General features: G+C 39.9%; 2 protein-coding genes across 3 annotated transcripts in view; one reads left to right on the forward strand and one right to left on the reverse strand.

Moving 5' to 3' along the window:
• Window positions 1–3,950: 3,950 nt before the first annotated feature.
• On the reverse strand, window positions 3,951–13,740 carry LOC125043251. The gene is made up of 3 exons (XM_047639261.1): window positions 13,599–13,740; window positions 10,259–10,422; window positions 3,951–4,234 (listed from the first exon to the last, which is right to left on the reverse strand). The coding sequence occupies exons 1-3, from the start codon at window positions 13,645–13,647 to the stop codon at window positions 4,181–4,183; spliced, it is 267 nt and encodes an 88-aa protein (XP_047495217.1). The 5' UTR covers window positions 13,648–13,740; the 3' UTR covers window positions 3,951–4,180.
• A 534-nt stretch (window positions 13,741–14,274) lies between these two features.
• LOC125042932 (active breakpoint cluster region-related protein-like) overlaps window positions 14,275–20,000 on the forward strand; it is a 155,215-nt gene continuing 149,489 nt past the window's right edge. For both annotated transcript variants that reach the window (XM_047638724.1, XM_047638725.1), the window contains exon 1: window positions 14,275–15,955. In XM_047638724.1, coding sequence (XP_047494680.1) covers window positions 14,412–15,955 — 1,544 coding nt within the window. In that variant the 5' untranslated portion in view covers window positions 14,275–14,411. The remainder of the gene's footprint in view (window positions 15,956–20,000) is intronic.

A 20,000-nucleotide genomic window follows, 5' to 3' on the forward strand; every position in this document is an offset into this window, starting at 1 on the left:
CAACATAGTGTATTGTCTGCATATAGTTTATGTTTAGGTGTAAACTGACCTGGAATGCGATGCTAATGTTCTCTTATTTGACCCAGAGATTAGAACATTTATTTTTTAAAGATAATGACGTATTCAGTAATCTGTTATATTTGTTATTTCGCCAATAATTAACTTATTCTTTGATACAAAGTGAGAGAGAAACTTGGCATGAGAATGACTTTTCATAAATCTTAAATATATGTCAGGAAGCTATTAACGCCTTTACAAAATGTCTCTGTCATAAGACAAAACAGTTTACTGCATATCTGTTTTAGGAAAATAAAAACGAAATTATCAGTCTATGCATTTGTTTAAAGAGGAGACCACAACGTGAATATCTTATGTTGAAGAGGGTAAAATGAAAGCATTTTTTCTCTCGTGAATTACACTTGAACCAAGTTGTCCAAACATGTTATTGTCAGCTTAACATCTTGCTCGGATCAGTTACATGCTGCACGAGCTCTTGATTATTGATCCTGCTCTGTGTGAAACCGTGATTTCCCCACGCTCCAATTAATGATATAAACTTCACTATATGCAAAAGGTTAATGAAATATCTCCAAATATACTTTTGCGATTTCCTTGGGCCCTTTTATCAACCAGGTGGAGATTTTTGTCACTCGTAGTAGCTAGTGACCCACTTCTTCATGGATTTGTCCTCATAACCCATGAACAGCAATTTCTTTACTATTACGTTTTATTGATTCTTTTGAGCCTAAAATAAATGTTATACCTTTCCAGATAATCTTGTGCCATTTTCACATGTTTCAGCTTAAACTTGAAATCACTTGAAATTCGGCTGCAAAATAATTCAAATAATTGCAAGAAATTCCAGATAAGGACGCTGCAGACAAAGCGAACAACAACAACAACAACAACAACAACAACAACAACAACAACAACAACAAAAACAACAACAACAAAAACAACAACAACAATAGTAATAATAATAATATAGTAAAAAAAATAATGATAACAACAACAATGAAGATAATAAAAATAATTATAGTATTAATAATAATTATCATATTAATCACTATAACACAAAAAATGATAAGAATGAAAATAAAAATGATAAAAACAACAACAACAAAAACAATAATAGTAATAAATAAACAAGTTAATAATTGTAATCTAAATACTAATCACAATTATGATAGTAATAATAATCATAAAATAATGCTCATTCAAAACCCCCTTTTAATTAACTAAACCTTGTAAACTTGAGAATACATAAGCTGCAGATATTAATCTACATATTAAAGGCAAATTAACCAATCTACAAAAAAGCCAAATGGTGAGGAAAATGTGTAATTTCTCAACTGGAATAAAGTATTTGGTTGTGGGGAAAGGATGAGAGAATGCCACAAGAACAAGGTAAATGATCTAAAGTGACTGCAATGCAATTTCTTACTTAATCAAATGTTAATGTATTAAATTACACATAATTTTAGACAACATAGTACCAAAATACTTCTGGAGAAGCTATTCTCAATCCTTAAATTCTTGGTTATGCCATAGATAACTGTATATTGCAGTGAAGAACCTATAATTGTAAATAATTAAAAAGAGAAGTTGATGTTTGGAGTCATAGTATTGGATTATTTCCCCACAAAAAAAAAAAAGAATTGGGCTTCCTTTACCCTTTCATCTCTTTGTAATCCCTTTCTTTACTTATATCAAGAAATACTGGAAAGTACATGAGACATCTTTAATTATATTCAAGGTGGAAGAAGAAGACGAAGAAGAAGAAGACGAAGAAGAAGAAGAAGAAGAAGAAGAAGACGAAGAAGACGAAGAAGAAGACGAAGAAGAAGACGAAGAAGAAGACGAAGAAGAAGACGAAGAAGAAGACGAAGAAGAAGACGAAGAAGAAGACGAAGAAGAAGACGAAGAAGAAGACGATGAAGAAGACGAAGAAGGAGACGAAGAAGGAGACGAAGAAGAAGACGAAGAAGAAGACCAAGACCAAGACCAAGACCAAGACCAAGACCAAGACCAAGACCAAGACCAAGACCAAGACCAAGACCAAGACCAAGACCAAGACCAAGACCAAGACCAAGAAGAAGAAGAAGACGAAGACGAAGACGAAGACGAAGACGAAGAAGAAGAACTGCCACACATAATACAGCAGTTAATAATTATCGTATGATAATAATATTGAGTCTTCATGATCTGTATGCTATATTAATGAAAAATTTGTAAAATGCTTTTTATATATTCACAGTCAATGTTTCTTACCCATAAAATATGGGAAAATTCAGCACTTTGTGTGTACAGGAAAAATAATCAAAACTGCTTTACTTAGAAATGGAGAAAATAATAAATTACACAATGCTTATGCAGAAATGCTTAATTAATTCCTTAATTAAAATCATAGCTAAATAACAGCTTTGTGTGTTGAGATTTCACATCTAGTAGCCCTGATTTCATTATCAATGTTGCACAAAACATCTCATCTTTGAAACAACAGATATAGAGCCTAATCGCACTATCTGAGCTGCTCCAGGTAAGATTGACACAGCAAATGTGCCACTGGCTGCATGAGTAAGAAGGAACAGAAAGTCTATAAACCCCTTTGGAATCAAATCTTCAGGAGCAGTTACAATAGAATATTACAGCTATATTCAAGACAATTCTGTACTTCAGATACATCCTCACTTTCCCTTCTGCAATTTAAAAATTCAACCAGGAGTAAAAAGTAAAAGTTGTATGTATGCCTATATAATTTCCTAGGAAATTAATTTGTCCACAAAAAATAAATATTAGTTTTGAAAAACAAGAATTGTTTAACTGTTAACTTAATCAGAGTCAGCTATTAGTCTTACCTATCTCACCTGCTTACCCTTTTCCTTGATTTTTTGAAAACTTCAATTCTATTTTTTCATTGTCTTTGGTGTTATTAATATTTTAATAACAATTTGATAATTAAAATATAAATATTAATATATCAATATTAATAGTATTGGAAAGAAAAACATTTTCCTACCAATTCAAGGAATGGGGAAACCAGGATCGGTCACACTAGGATTAACTCAGACTCCTTAGTGGCTGAGAACACATGGAGCCATCTGTATGTAATAAAACTCACAAAAATCTAAAGGGGACAGTACATAAACCCAGATATTGGGTTAATCAATAATAATACAATATATATATATATATATATATATATATATATATATATATATATATATATATAGGTATGTATGTAAGAATAAGGTTTGAACTCTAAATTATAAACATTATGTATATATATATATTTTTTTTTATAAACTGTATGAAAATGAAATGAAAAAAAGGAGCTGCAGACAGCTGATTGTACAGATTCTTATTTTACTTTCTTTCCTTCATATTTTAATTGCATACATAAAAATTAAATAACTACAGTTAGCTGATTTGTACAAATTCATTGGCCAAGCTCATATGACAGTTATTACATTTTTTGCTGTGTTCACGATTATTTTAATCAAGCATGTCTTCATGAATTGAAAAGAGTCAGGTTTTTCCTATAATGGAAATATGAGAGAAAACATTCAAGAAAAGTGATCTGAAAAACATCTAAACCAAATAAGTAAACCATGCCATGTTTGCCTTTAAATAATATGAAAGAATTATAGAATTAGGCTTTCCATTCATTGTACAGTGTCGTCTGCTTTAAATAATAGAAAACAACCAAAAGATTTTCTGTGGCTGACATGAATTTATCTCTAAGCTTTCATCATTCATGTGTCAGTTTTGAAAATAGTGTACTGTACAATCAATCATTCTTCTGTTTTACCAGAGACCTATTTGTTCAATTTAATCAGTAAAAATTCTAAAATCTTTCTCATTAAACATCCAGATATAATTAAATTGCATAGCAATGTGCGATCATGTTTATTGGCTGAAATACTGCAGGTAGGTGAAATGACAAAAAATTTCAAAATTAAATCAGAAGTTTATTCACCATGAAGGAAGTATAATAACTTACAACCACATTTACAGTTTTACATTATCTACATCAAAGGAAATCGAGGTATCAACCAAATGGAAACATTACAAAAAGTCATTGCACCAGTCTCCACTTCCCTGTAATCAGCTGTTGTGAGTTAAATTCAATGAACTCCTGGTGTATGTACATTTTACTCTCTTTTTCTCAAGCCTTCATTTAATTGCCAATCTTAGGTCCCCAGCCAAATTCGATCAGTCCAGAGTTCTTTGCCTGAAAAAAGGAGAAAATTACAGAGTTAATTTGCAATCACAAAAATGACATCTCTACATTCTGGAAATGGAACACACTTAAGTAACTCACATTAGGCACAGCACGTACATACACGCCATGCCCATCAGCATTGGGTTAAAGCAAGTTTTTTTATTACAAAATTTGAACTTTCCATAATTTCATCATGGGTATTTGTGAGGTATATTTACTGGATGTAGAATCTGAACCCTAGTCTTTGGCCCAGAAATATGGTGACCATTTAACCCTGAAAGTCATAGTTACCACAATTGTGGCAAACTGTACAGTATGCATGCCCTATTATTCACCATGATGATGGATGGCCCCTCAAAAACTTTTCATTATTGATGAGATATATGTAGCATCCACTAACATACAAAGGTGCCTTCTGGCAAATTTTCTCCAGCCACATCAACAATATCAAACTCATATCCTCATAAACCTCATACGCCCTCCTCTCCATTACCTGCTTGTGAAGTAATGTTTCCCGGCCTCTTTTCTTGCATATGGAACAGTAAACATGACTTAAAGTAAAGTATGGCATATTTCATCTAGCTGAACCCCAAATATTTTCCTCCTCTGAATTTCCCTTCGTAACACCACACTATTACATATACCACCTCTAGGCATATGATTATGTATTTACTATTCATACATATAGATATTTCTGTCTGGGAAAGAAAATTGTTTCACATGAAAAACAGGGTTTTGTTGCTTCTTACAATGTTTTATATAGATGTTTATAATAATCTATTCTAATTTTAATTCATACAATAACTTATCCAACATTGTGTTTTATAGAGGCTCTATGTATTTGATACATGTGTAAATCAAAATCTTGAAATGGTTAAAATAAATAAAAGTGCTAGACATTAAAGGTCACACATCACTGATAAAATATTGTGTTGAAAAGAGTAGAAACGAGTTACTAATTAGGGTAAAGTGTGTAAGAAGTTAAGAGTTTGAACAGCCCTAAGATAGTATGGTAGTAAAAAGGGGTAGAGAGGGGGAGCTGACGGGGTATAGAATAAGGTGAGGATTGTTACAAGAGTGAAGGGCAATTAGATCAAATGGAGGATATGTGTTTAATCAGGAAGAACAAGTTGTCAAAAGAAAAAGTAGGTGATTCTGAGAGGCTGTCCAACAGGCTAGGTGACCGGGGGAGTGACAGCAAGTGAGGAAAAGAAGAGGTACAGGTTGCTACAAAGAAGGAACATTATAGGAGGTGGTGTGGGACTGAAAGAGGAACATTGCAGGAGGAACACAGGGATTGATCAGATTGTGACATGATACAGGAATGTATGAGGCAAGTGTGGCCAATATGTAATCAGGCAAGAGGAGCTTCCAACGTCTTTTCTACAGTAATGGGACTGACCACAGGAAGATGGAAGGTTTTATGGTATGTAGTTTAATGGTGGCAAGACTAGACCAGAAAGACTGCCAGTAGATAACCCCTTCCGGATGGGTCATGCTGTGAAGCATCAAAACAAACCGCTCAATCAGTGGTGTGTGGCTGTACACCACAGCAGCGCGCCAAAGCGCTACAAGCTGGTGATTCGGCTTGATGTACCTAACTCCTGCTCTCAAAGTCGGGGCGTTGTCATTAATCTCCAGAGAGTTTTTTTTTTTTTTTTTTTTTTTTTTTTTTTTTTTTTTTTTCTTTCTTTCTTCATCATCATCAAGGGGTTAAAGGGAAAGGTTTTGAAGTGAGGGTATAGTCAGTGGTTGGTATAGGTGAAAATCTGGGTTGATGGGACATGGAAAGAGTGGCAGAGCATACTAAGGCATCTGCTAGAGATGTATCTGCCCGGTTTCGATTATATCTTCGTCAGAAATACATACATCAAAGAGGGCTGATTGGCTGTGCAGACTATATGAGAGTTAAGGAGTTTCTGTAGTCAGTGAAAATTGTGAAGGGTGAGGGAGGGAGGAAAGAAAGACAGATCTAATGCAAAGAGGATTGCATATAATTCTGTTGTAAGGATGCTGGCTTCAGATGGAAATGGAAAGTTGAAAATATGCGAAGGAAAGTTTACAGTGAAACCAGCACCAGAAAGGGATTTGGAGCCATTTGTATTAATGTGAGTACTGGTGGAGTGAATAGTAGTATGGGTGAGAAAATGATTGAAGAACAGATTGAGATTTTAGTCGAAGATCCTGAAATGCTAGCATGTACCCTTAGTGAAACTTGAAAATTCAACCCTCTTTTGCTACTATACGAATAGGCAAATTGGAGCACTTGTGGTTCTTAGAGATGGACAAGCAACATGAAGTGCGCTCTCGCTCACGCTCTCACTCTCTCTCTCTCTCGCTCCTTCCTTCAACTACTGTATTCAGATCAAAATGATATTAGTGCCTTCTAGCTAGGTGATATAAGTTTAAGCACCCCTATGAAGTAGTAACAATATTACTTCAAACTAAAGTTTCATGAAGTCACAACCTTTAATTCTACAGTAATTAGAGATTTGTAATTCCACAGGGGTCTCCTTTGAGTCAACATTCTTTACTATGTTTCTTTGTAATTTTACTCTGCCACCTTTGTTCTCATTTTTTTTTTAAACTCTGACATATATAAGCAATGTGATTTTATTGTACAGTGAAGTGTGTGGCACAAAATCAGGAAGATTTTGTGCCACAAATTTGATATGAACTGACAGTATTAAGAAAAATAAACCTATGCTAATTTTTGGTATCTCCAGACAACCATACACAGGCCAAAACGTATGGAAGGATAAGGCATTGGTTATAGAAACATGACATTTTAAAAGTTCAATATATGTAACAAAGTGTCTGAAGAGTGCAAAATCGAAGATGCAACCACAATTTCTCATATATGAATGAAAACGGAGATAGAATGTCATGAATAGAAACATGAAATCACTTCTTATCATACAAAACAATAAAATGTGTTTAGATGTATTCGTAAGTATTTAGGTGTACAATTGGTGGAATGATGATTATATACCAGTAAGGTATGTATGAAGTAGTAGTAGAATATGTGCAAACAGGGATTTTGGAAGTATAAAAGATCTAGGGTTTGGATGTGTGAAATATGCCATATTGCACTAATATCATTGCTTCTGTTTCATTCGCAAAGAGACAGAAGTGGAAAAACACAAATATGTAACTGGGTAAGGGAATGGCCTACAAAGGGAGACTGGGTATAGGGTTGATAGCATACATCTCATCCATAATTAAAAAAATCATAGCAGTTTCTAGCAGAGTCACAGCAAATTATACTAAGTAAACATTGTGTGGTTAGCAAAAATCACAGCAAATAGGACTATGAGTTTACAATGAATATGGCAACTGGAATCTCACTCAAAAGATTTCAAAATTGAAAGAGAACTAGTATTTGAGACTTGTAATATTAGTGAACATACCAAGACACTCAAATTCTGTGATGTACAAGAGGCTTACTGTCTACCCATACCTTTCATAGTTCTTGTTCATACCAGCAAAGTTCAATAAAATCTAGTTATCAAAGAAAAAATAAGAATATATAAAATTCTTGTAAACTCATTTAACCAACTGGATGCTTCAGTGCCGTCACATGGCCCAAAATGGAGGCATTAGGCTTACTTGATCGGCCACTCTAATGGGTGTGCAAGCTTGTAGGCCAGATGCATGTGAACACTCATGTGCAGTGACCAAACTCTATGCCTGCCTGCAATGTTATTTTCTTTTCTTTTTTTTGCCATTTTCCAATATCCATATTTGCCATTTGATTTGCTTTATCCAGGTGGTAATACACTGTTTTCCTTGCATTTTTTTTTGTAATTTTATTTCATTTATTTATTTATCTATTTTTTTTTTTATTTATATACAATTTTCTGCAAAACAACCTATGCCACCAGTCATGGCAGCCAGGAGTATAATCCTGAGCATGGAAATAGTATCCTCCCTGGAGCCTGTAACAGCCCAGACTATACCACCACCCAAAATATTCCACAGGATTATTTCAAGCTAGGTTGTTTTATACCCAGTGTTTGAGCTTGGCTAGGCCTCTTCATACACCCAGGTATAAAATGGGCTAGGCTAGAACATACTTCCCTTTTACATGTAACAAGCATATTACTATTTTGCCAGAAGATAATGATTACAATCATCATCATCATCATCATCATCATCATCATCATTATTATGATTATAATTAAATAATTATAATTATAATAATGATTACTATCATTAACATGGTTGCTGTTGTTATTACTACCATGTTACTATAATTAGGAAAATTTATTCTGGTCAGCAAGAAGTGAATATTCACTCAATATTCAAAACCACTGAAGTGTCTAGAAAGGTGTTGCAAATATAAGGCATTTTTTTGTGGGGATCATTAAAGCAGCATGTTGTACGCCTTTGCTTATACTGTTGTGTATTGTGTGTTGTGTGTTGTTGTTGTTGTTGTTTTTAGATGAACAATTTCATTAAAACTTTTATCATTAAATTAAGGAGGTCAAACCTGTGACATCTTTCTGCCTTGGTCCAAAAATGACAAAACAAGTATAAATGTGCAAGAAGATGCTTTAATGAACTTCAAATACATGCCTTATACTGGCAACACATTTCTAAACATTTGTTCATTTGTTACTGTCCAGATTAAAACTTTCCTAGTAATGATAATGAAAATAATAATGTTAACCCAGTGCCAACAGGCTATGCCCACTGTGAGTACTTGTTTGATTGTTTTTACACATAGATGGCTACACTTGTACTAAGTCACCAATGAGCCAATTATGAGTACTGCCAGTCTCGCCCGTTTATCCTTTTCCTTGATTTACGAAAATATTTTACGTTATCTTATTTTGCTGTTACTAATGTTTATAACATTATAATTATTATAATGTTTATAATAAAAACAACACCATTGATATTCACAGCACTAGTAAAAATACATTTTTCCCGCCAATTCAAATCACTTAAGGTCACAAGGTCTACTAATTGACTTCTTTGTGGCTAAGCACTACCAGAGCCATCTATGTGCAGAGACATTTCACAAAAAATATAGAAAATGAGCACAGCATTTTCCCCATTTTTTATTCATTTTCCCCATTGGCATTGGGTTAAAAACTGTTATCATTATAATCATAATAAATATTTCAATATGGTGGCCTGTAAAATACTATACAATGAATGTCTGCAGTGGAGAGATCACTATATGATTGGCAATATCTTCTGCCAAGAAAAGGAAGGGGTATATTCCAGCCTAGCCCATTTTATACCCAGGGGTGTAAAGTGACCTAGCCAAACTTATACCCTGGGTATAAACCAGCCTAGCCTAAAATAACCCCATGTATATTCTTGGTGGGGGTAGAGTCTGGCCTATTACACCAGCGCTCTTTCAGTCATGGGTCGTGGACAGTACATTCTACGCTCATTTATCGATGGAAATAATGCAAAAGCCTCTACCTAAATGCCAAATAAGCCTAATCACCCTTCCCACTACCCTGGCCTTCAGCTGAAATGCTCATGACAGTATGTTCACATCACTCTGGCCCACAGCCCAATTTTCACATGACAGTATGTTCATGACATCTTGCCCCCAAGCCAAATTTTTTTATGACTTGAGAGTCACATCATCCAGATCGTAAAATTCATTGTAGCAAATCAGATTTGTTGATTTAAACAATACTCTGACTGGCTCAAGGTGATAACTAGTACTGATCCAGCAACATAACATGTATAGAGAGCATGGGGAAAAAAAGAGAGAGAAAAAAAAGTGTTTATACCTGTTTTTCCTGGGAGCAAATTGCCTCCAAGCTGATGAAATTAGTTAAGTGAAGGAGGTAGTTTATGCCAAAATGGGCATCCTGCATCCAGGAAGAACATGTATAAAATTTCTACACTCAATTATGTTATAGCTCTGTAACCCTAATACTTGGCCATCTGATTAATATGTAGGAATTACAATCATTCTTCACTTTTACATGCAAAATATGAGCAAACCCAAGAAGGTAGGCCATCAGGTCAAGGGGGCTTAATCCTCAAATCAGTGATACTCACAGCAGCAATTGTGCCAGCAGCGAATGCGACACCAACAAGGAGTTGAAGATTATTCATGCGCTGCTTCTTGGAGTTAGCCTCAGACCAGGATCCTTGTGGGACAGGCATCTCACTCATGGTGGGGGGCTTGTACTCTGCGACAGAGCCCATGGAGCGGCCCATTGCTGAAAGTAAAAGAGAATATGATTCATTCTTGATTTGTCAGAGACTAAACTAAATTGAAACTTTTGGGAAGATACATTGCAACAAATAATAAAATGCATAATATAACTTGATCAGAAATTATCTATCCTCTTCTCCGTACACTTAAATGCTAAATACATTTGTGCAAACCAAACAACAAAAACTATACTGACATTAGGCTTTAAAAAAAAAAAAAAAATCAATTTCATTCAGGTAGAAATATTTGGAGGTGTAACTTCTGTATAAAGGCAATGCTTTCAATGCTACTGCATTGGATAAAGGCATTCTTTCTCCTTTTATGGATGCATATGCCTTTGAAGAAGTACACCTCTGATGCAAAAATGTGTGTTTAATCTTTATGGTATAGGTGCACTAAGGTAGGGCAAATTGAAGACAATATTCTTGTAGAGGACAAAGTTGAAGTCATTTGTAAAAGAAATCATCTGCAGACAAGAACACTAATAGCATATATAAAAAAAAAAAAAAAAATTGTGGAAAAGTCAAGACTACACTTGGTACTCTCGAGTTTCAAGCTCTATCTTGCCATGCACACCAAGGTGAAGACAACGTTTCCTGGGGGGTGTTGGTGGCTGAACTCCCCTGTCATCCCTCCCTCAAGGACTGACCGAAGGGCACGCCCAGTCATGGAAACTGATTGTGGAATTAGTTTTGTGATATGGAGTTAGGGACTTAGTCTCTGGTGAGTGCATCTGTACTGTAAAGAATATGTAGAAATAGTTTAAGAAAAAAACAAGAAATCTTAAATAAATGAGATCAAGGTTAATGGACACTGCTATCTTAAAGAGCATAAGAAATAGTCAAACAACAGGTACAGCAGCTATGGCAACATATTTACTATGAAATAACAATCCTTTAAAGTACAGATGATTTTTTCCCATAGACTAAGTCCCCAACTCTACATCTGAAAATCTTCAACAAAATTCTAAGTTGCCATGACAAGTTGACTGCCCAAGGGGAGAGTTGAAAGAGGTTTCTGTCCCCAACACCCGCCCGGGAAACACAGTCTCCACCTTAGTATGCGTGGCAACGACAACTGCAACTTTTATTCCTCTACAGTAATATCTTCAATTTGAGTCTATACTACAAAGATTAACTTTCATTTTCAACACAAATTTACAACAGGATTCCACCAGGTAAAACTTTACGGTACAGACGCACTCACCAGAGACAGAGTCCCCAACTCCACATCACAAACTTTATTCAACAATCTAAGTTGCCAGGACTGTGAGTGCCTGACTACCTGAAGGGAGTCAGGCATAAAAGAGCTGAAACTTGAGAGCACCAGGTGGACTTAGGCTGTGAGTTGCAAGATGCCCTAGCTTAGTGCTTCCGTACCATTAAAATCAACCTGCCCACTGGAATGAACAAATGAACAAACCCCATCCTAAATGCACAAATCTCCACAAAAATTGCTATATAAAATATATACCTTCCTAACCCTTGAGGATTTGCCCTGGACCCCCTACCAATAGACATATTACCCAAACCAGAGGCTATGTCCCAAAGGTACGTGTGGGAAGGGAAGCCCTGATGGAAGGCAGGCCACTCCCTTAACAAGGGTAAGGGTTACTGTGAGTTGCTAGATATTTGTTGGTCTTCATTGGCTTTATTACTCTCTATAACAATATACTCTATTAATTGGGGAGAACAATATTAGGTAAATGTTGCCGAGGGTGACCCACAGATAGAAGTAAATGGATACTGCCATCTTATAGAGCAGAAGAAAAAGTTAAAAACAACTTAGGCACAGCTTCTGTGGCCTCATATTTACTGTGAAAAGACAAAAATGTTGGTAGTTCTTTACAGTATGGACACACCCGCCAGAGACTAAGTCCCCGACCCCACATCATAAAATTTATTCAACTACCTAAGATTCTGAGACTCGGCATACCCAAAGGGAGAGTTGGGGGGGGGGGGGGGAACAAAGTCTTCACCTCGGTACGCGTAGCAAGAAAGAGCGGAAACTCAGGAGACCTACAGGACTAAGGCTGTGAGTGGCACTTTCCACAATTGTTTTTCTCTATTTGTGGCAGTACCATTCATGTCCGCAGATTATTTCTTGTACCGACGCCTTCAAGTTTTTGTCCTCTACAAGAATACCCTCATCAATTTGCCTTGGCTTAGTGCGCCTATACGGTACAAATTAACCACAATATCCGCTGCATATCACCACTCGGAGACTAAGTCAACAACACCCTCACACAGACAGAGTTCTTAATGTAGGGTTTTCTATAAGTCCACTTACTATAACTCTTCCTCACTGCAGCTTGTCTGTACCCTCCACACTGAAGTTATGTCTCAAATATTTTCTTTCAACAAAATTGTTGTGGCAATTAGCATGAAGTACTAATAAAGGGGGGTTACAGATGGCCTTGGCCCCCTGTCGAGGGAATAAATAGACAGTAGGAAAGGTTAGGCTTAGATTTTTGGCTTTGCATGATACCCAAATCTGGTTTGGGGTCTTCGTCTCTGGAGGTACGTCGCTATCTTGAACAAACCCCCAAAATTAAAAGAACACCTGAACAATTTCCCAAATAAGCCTACTTGCCCTACATGTTAATAAATCTCCTAAGAAAATAACTTGGAAACATCCTAATGGTCACATGACTTTCACTGAATACATAAGGGAGTAAATAGCTCTTACTCTACCCACCAATGTTTTCCGGGAGAACAGCTACCGGTCAAAAAAGCAAGTATTCAGATTCAAACATACAACGTTACAGTACCCAGAATCCGTATTCTTGTCTACAATTAAAGAGCAGGAGCCTTCGTCCACCCTAAAATCGATAAAATAATGCAAGCACCTTAAAGCAGGCTGCCCGAGCGAGAAAGTCACGTATGCAAGTGTTATATTTAGATATTTGTTAAACTTGTATGTCTTCAAAGTGAAAAATCTATACGTCTTACTTTCAACACTTAAGTGAAACCTGTCTCTGCTGTAGCTCTAGGATCGCTATAGCTCACCAAAGTCTGAAGTTCTAACAGAAAAGAGAAAAAATAGTAATTAAGTAACCGGCACCCTATATCGGGACAGCAATGACGAAATCAGCCCCAAGGAAGGAAAAATACTCTAAGAGGGGTTTTCAGCTTCCTAGATCCACTTCCTCGCTTGATGAACAGCATCAGGCATACTTACGCTTGGCTCTGCAGACATTGCGAGCGGAGAGTGCGGTTCTGGCAAACATTTCTGATTTCCTTTCCGGGCAGAGAAGATTCTTCCTTCGTGAGAGTTTTCGCCGCTCTGAGGGGCTGCTGGGGTGCCGCTGCTGCCATCTGCCGGCCGGCCGGAAAAGCTCTTAAATATCCACATCTGAGATTTATTTCTTATGGTCTTTCATGTGTAATACTTATTTTTATTAAAATTTATAATTATTTTGTATTATTTTAGATATATGAAAACATAAAAAATAGTGTTTGAACATATTTTTGTTTTATGCAGACGACACTCGTGTTGACCAATAAATAAAACTTTTTATCAAAAGTTTTTAGGAAGTCATAACAGTAGGCTTTGTTTTGTGTTTGATTCATATAGATATTTTAGCAGTACTGCACTACACATCTATATACTGCTAATAATAATAGTTGTCTACATTTTAAGTAACAAAGTAAACCTTTCCCAAAATCTGCCTTTAATCATAAAGATAGAAATATCAAGAAGTAACTATCAACGAATCATACTTTAAAGCTTAACTGAGTATCATGCACATTTCCTCAGGTAACTTCAAGCGGCGGGGAAGAGATATTTGGGATCTCGCTTGACTCGATCCTGGCCGCGGTTTGGGTGTCGTCCGCTTTGTTTACTTCAGTCTGGTCTGAGCAAGTGTGATGAGAGGATTAGTGTCGCTCTCGGTCGAACGTGAGATGTGAGTGTTTGAAGTGATTGCAAGTGAAACTGAATGATGTTCCTTGTAGTGTATCGTAGGTGAGGGATGAGGCATTGGGCATCGTCATGAGCGTGTTTAGCGAGTTCCACAAGGCCTGGCGAGCCAGATTCCCCGGGAATGATCTGCCGGCGGCGTGGGAGGAGGATGTTCGTGCCAATCTGTCCAAGCATCGCGCGCGAGTGGCTCTCCTGAAGGAGGAACTGGAGAAGGAACAGTTTTACGTGGAATACCTGGAGTGCCTGCTGAACGACGTCCAGCTGCAGAAAAGGAATGAGGGTGAGGCTGGCGAGTTCTCAAGCCAACAAGTCGAGGAGGAGGAGCGAGGCCAAGGGGAGGGCAGCGAGGGGGCAGCCCCTGTGTTCCCCGGCGGCGTGGATTCCGCCGTCACCCAGGCCATAAACACCATGATGGTGCAGCGCCGCGGCCAACCCGCCAAAGGGCACATCTCGCCCACCCAGGACGGCGACGAGGCAGAGGCGAAGGAGAGGGAGCCGTCGCAGGGAGAGGAGGCGGCCAAGAGCGAAGGAGCCAAGTCAGCGATGTTGTCGGACGAGGAGGACGGCTCCCCCCTGGCGCCCATCACTCCTCTGGCTGCAGCCCCTCCCTCGGGGGGCAGCACTGTCAAGGACCTTGCACGGCGGTTCACAGCTTCAGGTATGGTGTCTCCTGGCATGAGCGGCGCAGGACGCCCTCCAGCCTACAACCGCTCCACCTCCGTCCCTGCCTCGTCGGGAGGACCCGGGGCCAAAGAATCACAGTTCGTAACTGTCATCTCCGTGAACGGAGCCGGGCAGAGTGAAGACTCCCGAGGAAGAAAGGTCCCCCCAGCGCCTCCCCCGAAGACGTTTCGCCGGTCCACTGGCGCCGAGGGTGAGGGTGACATCAAGATTGTGCCTTCGTCTCCCGGCTTGTCGCGTCCTCCTCATGCCGCCCCTCGTTCCCCCCAGCGCCCCCGACACCCCTCCCCCGTCAGGGACTCCCAGAGCACCCCAACCAAAAGTCCTTTGCAGAAGACACTCTCCGCCTCGAGCGACGGCCGCCCTTCCTCGGGCAAGGAGCCGCACAAGTCCCCCCAGTCGGGCCGAGACTTGCAAAAGTCACCCTCCAACTCCAAGGAGTTGCAGAAGTCGCCGTCGAGTGCGTCTTCTTCCACCGGAAGTCTTGGCAAGAAATGCGTGTCGAAGTCTTCGTCCAGTGCTTCCTCGAGCGCCGGAAGTGGGGCTGCTCCTCGCCGCGTCGGCTTGAGCAAGACCTCTTCGCTGTCCTCCTCGAGGTGCGGCGAGGATGAGGATGAGGTTGGCGGCGGGTCGGCATCAGGAGCCTCCCTCGAGAACCTGACGGATGACGAGCCTCTGTACGACACGGTTGCTCCCGACGAGGACGAGGATACGGGCGAATACGTCCTGCTTTCCGACAAGAGCTCCGAATACAATGGCACAGACACTCTCAAGTCGGCAGCCTCGGGGGCGTCGAGCGAGGGCGGCCTCAGCAAATCCGGTGGAGGTGCGTCCTCAGGAGCCACGCCTTCGGGAGGCTCACCTGCACCAGATCACCCTCCGGACTCCCCGAAATACTCCAACTACGTCAACATTGACTTTTTCCTCAAAAAGTAAGTATTCAGATCCGGTTGCTTTAGTAAAATCGCAATGCATGCCAGTAAAGTTACGACAAAGATACAACCCTAAGTCTTAACATAAATTAATAACTGGACCAAAGAAGAAAAAAAAAAGGCGAGTCGTTACTACGGTACTTTAAGTGGAAACACACGACTCAATCAGGACTTGTCATACAGTAAACCCACAACCGGACTTGGCAGATTTCTTCATCAACGCCATCTCCGTGTCTTTTGTGACGGTCGGAAAGAGGCGTGGCGATAGGTGACCGCAGACCATTTCCCTTGTTCCGAAGAGTGTGTTTGCAAAGTGCCCGTGAAGGCTGTTTAGACCAATACCATGGTGACTCACAGCAACCAGTCTACGGAAAATGTGTTTTTGTTGAGCAAGACGCTATGCATACTTTCTGTGGATGTGTTGTACTTCGTTTCTCCGAATGTAACTGTTTTGTTATCCGCACACTTTAAGGTACTTCGAAACTCTTACAGGGACGAAATATGGTCTTGGTCTCGTGAAAGCCAGCAACTCGAGCAAGTCATTAACGTTTACGCAGAGAAGGTCTCTGGCGCCAGTGAAGCGCAAAGTTTTAGAGAAAGAGAGAGGGAGGGTGTGTGTGGGAGCAGAGGCAGAGAGGGAGGGCGGTGTGGATCCGTGGCGTGACTCATTCTCGATGGCAGGGGGAGGGAGGCCAGGATAGCAGGTGATGCCCCGGGCACCACGTTGACCCATCACATTCTATCAGGCCAATTTGTCCCCGGGTCTTGTTCTTCTTGCAGTGTGTAAGGGTTACTTGTCTCTCCACATCCTTTGCAGTTTCTTCATTCACCCCCTCTGTTTTCTCACCCTTTCTTCGTCTCCCTCCGCCCCAGTTCCCTTTTCTCTCCCCCTGCCAATACGGTGCATGGAATCAACAGATAATTTTCGAGTAAGAGCATCGATAGTAGAATCATGATTTATAATTCCAGAAATGAAGACAAGCGCGTTATTTGAATCATAAAATAATCGAAATAACGGAGAAGGTGGAGACAAGAGGAACAGTAGTCGGGCAAATTTCCTTTCACTCGTTTCGCTACTGTGGCTGTGTATTGGGCGTAGGTGTCGCTCTGGTGGCATTCATTTGGACTGCGAGTGAGAGTGTTTGGCTGGTTTCACTTTTATCGCTTTCCACAAAAGGTGTTCAAGTTGCAACTATGCACAATTCGATCGACGTTGCAAGTACATAGTGAGAGAGAGAGAGAAAGAGAAAGAATAAGGGAAGGGTGAATGAGAGAGGGGGGAAAGGAAAAAGACGGAAAGAGAGAGAGGCACACAGGCCGCAGGCAAACAATAGACAGACAAATCGGGGGGACTAGCTTCATAGAAGGCATGCGGGGTAGGACAGGGGGTTATGCGAGCGGCGGGGGAAGGGGGGGAGGCAGCTTCTTGCAACAGGGCTTCATGGTCACGTAGGGATTTTTTCATGTATGGAACTAGATGGGCGTAACTTAGCCTTGATACGCGGAAGAAGTAATCGCCATTCCGTGTCAGCGTTTTTTCTTCTTGGTTTAATATATTAACCTTCCTCCCATGATGATGATAATGATATTGGTAATGCTAGAAAGCGTAGGGGGCGAGCCGTGACACTTTCTGGTTCCAAGAAGGCTGTTTGATGTTCTATATATAGTGTCCGTTCTGTAGGAATGACGCCCAGTCACTCTTTCATAATAAAAATAAATAAAAATGTCTGCATAATTACAGCTGGGTGCCGTTACTCGAAAACGCTTATAAAAAAGTATGTAAGAGAATGAAGAGAGAAAATAAAATCAGATAATGGCCATAAAGTTATATTACTAAACTGTTTCTTTTTCGACTGCTCCTTTGTATCTGTCTGTTTAGTTGTACGTAATGAGCATTTCTTGAAGTGTTTTTATGCATATAGTTAATGATCCTAATATGTGATTACAGTTATAAAGAGGCAACATACTCATTGAGAAAAGTAATTAAGGTAATCTTTATGCAAATTGTGTTCCCAATATCTTCCTGTCTCTGTAATACCCGATCTGCATTTTTTATCACCAAGGTTAATTACAACTTAGAAGGTATGTTTCCCCTTCCCCTCCCTCCGTTTTGTGGTTGGTAGTTGTCACATATTCTCTTTTGTCAGACGGATGGTATGCCTTCTTAAATACATTTGAGTTAGTTGGTGTTCTGTAATTTAAGTTTATTTGTCCATCCGTCTGAAAGTAAATGGAAAAGTTTCCCAATTTATAGGAATGAAATTTGAGTTCGAAGTAATTTAATGAAGGGATTGTGCATAATGAGTTATCTTGTAATACGCCTCTTCGTATTAGAGTATTTTCAGACATACTCGTTCTGCTTGTTATAACGGGCTCAACCGTCGCCCTCAGCGGCCGTATTGGACTTTGTGCCTGTTACGAAGTTGCCCGGAATAGAACAGCGGTCACGTTATGGCTCGGGGATATTAAACAAGTTCGGAACAAGTTTTGTGGGTTCGCGAACGGCCAAGGTCAACCTCGTAACGTTTGGCCGAAGAAGCGTGTGTGGCGGCCAGATGCAAGGACTACATAGACCTTGGCCAGATGGTTGCGTTGGGGGAGGGGGGGGGGGGGGCAAGAAAAGCAAGGGATGCTTCTGTTTGCTCTCCTTCGCCTGAGAATGTTCGTTCTGCGGCGAAACGGCTTAAGCGACCGAGTGCACCGATTACTGTAATATCAGCAGTTTGATACACGCCCAGTAGTGTAATTCGCTGGAATGGATAGGCCTGCATGTGCATGTATTGCTGATATATGTTGCATTTTTTTTAGAATCTCTTATTACTTCTGAATACTTGTCATTATGCTTAGAATATATATTCGATGATCGGAAATTAGTCATACTTATGGATATGTAAACACTGATATTGACACGGGTATTATATCTTAACAGATTAGTGGTTCTGATTAATTTTACAATCTGGTTGTATAAGCATTGTCCTTGAAAAAGCAATCTGCTTTTAAAAGTCTAGTGTGCGTGTGCGTGTGCGTGTGCGTGTGCGTGTGCGTGTGCGTGTGCGTGTGCGTGTGCGTGTGCGAGTGAGTGAGTGAGTGAGTGAGTGAGTGAGTGAGTGAGTGAGTGAGTGAGTGAGTGAGTGTGTGTGTGTGTGTGTGTGTGTGTGTGTGTGTGTGTGAGTGTGTGTGTGTGTGTGTGTGTGTGTGTGTGTGTGCGTGTGTGTGCGAGATTTTATTCGTGTGTATAATTAGGGTTTGAGTTTCGTGGTTACAAATAAAGGATTGCGAAAGCAAGTGTGCCACGTGTGCCACTGACGAGACACCTTTCTCGAACAATGTGTCACTCGCTATTTCCTGCCGAAGCTGGACGGCGTATCAGAACTGGTACTTAACCAGTGGGCCTTTTAAAGGTTCAGCACTCCCTAAGTGGCATTCTGTCTTGGCATCATATGTGAGACGACTGTATAGCCATCCCTCCACCTTCTTTCCCAACCCCCTCCCCTCCGTCCCTCCTCTCCTCCGAACGATTTCGACACTGGTCTTTCCAGAGGTATGGTCGGCAAATAAAACGTTTATCAGAGAAAAGAATGTCCCTAAACATCCGGTTGGTGACCGGGAAAGCGAGCGAGAGCAGCGCCAGTCGCGTCGCGGTACCTTACGAATGTACATATCTTGCCGCTCATTACTCGAGTCCGGAGAAAGAAGCAACACCTCGAATCCGGCACCTTGCGTCGTGCTGTGATATTTTTATTTATTTATTATTTTTTTTTGGCCTTTTTGTGTTACCGGATTCGATAGACGTAGTGGTTCGAACTTAACTAGTGGCAGGCGTATTGTCCCCGAAGAGAACCAGTGAGTGGCAGGAAAATCCTGTTCTACCTGATAGGACGGGAATGGAGTGCCTCATGCTTTAGTGAATGACATTCCAAACCATCTCGGTGCCACAATACACAAAGAAAACGACGGAAAATAGAAAGAGAAGACGATGTGCCTTGCGTTAAAGGAAATGACGAGTATGTACAATGTAGAAAATGGTGATTTAAAGGGGGAAGAG

Source organism: Penaeus chinensis, chromosome 33 (assembly GCF_019202785.1).
Source record: "Penaeus chinensis breed Huanghai No. 1 chromosome 33, ASM1920278v2, whole genome shotgun sequence".
Lineage (NCBI taxonomy): Eukaryota > Metazoa > Arthropoda > Malacostraca > Decapoda > Penaeidae > Penaeus > Penaeus chinensis.

Bases quoted from the DNA above. Each gene is read 5' to 3' on its own strand.
- LOC125043251 (XM_047639261.1), bottom strand. From the start codon at position 13,647: ATGTTTGCCAGAACCGCACTCTCCGCTCGCAATGTCTGCAGAGCCAAG. The intron at 10,423-13,598 runs GTAAGTATGCCT...TTTTACTTTCAG, and splicing joins CAATGTCTGCAGAGCCAAGC to CAATGGGCCGCTCCATGGGC. The intron at 4,235-10,258 runs GTGAGTATCACT...TCCTTTTTTCAG, and splicing joins CTGCTGGCACAATTGCTGCT to GCAAAGAACTCTGGACTGAT.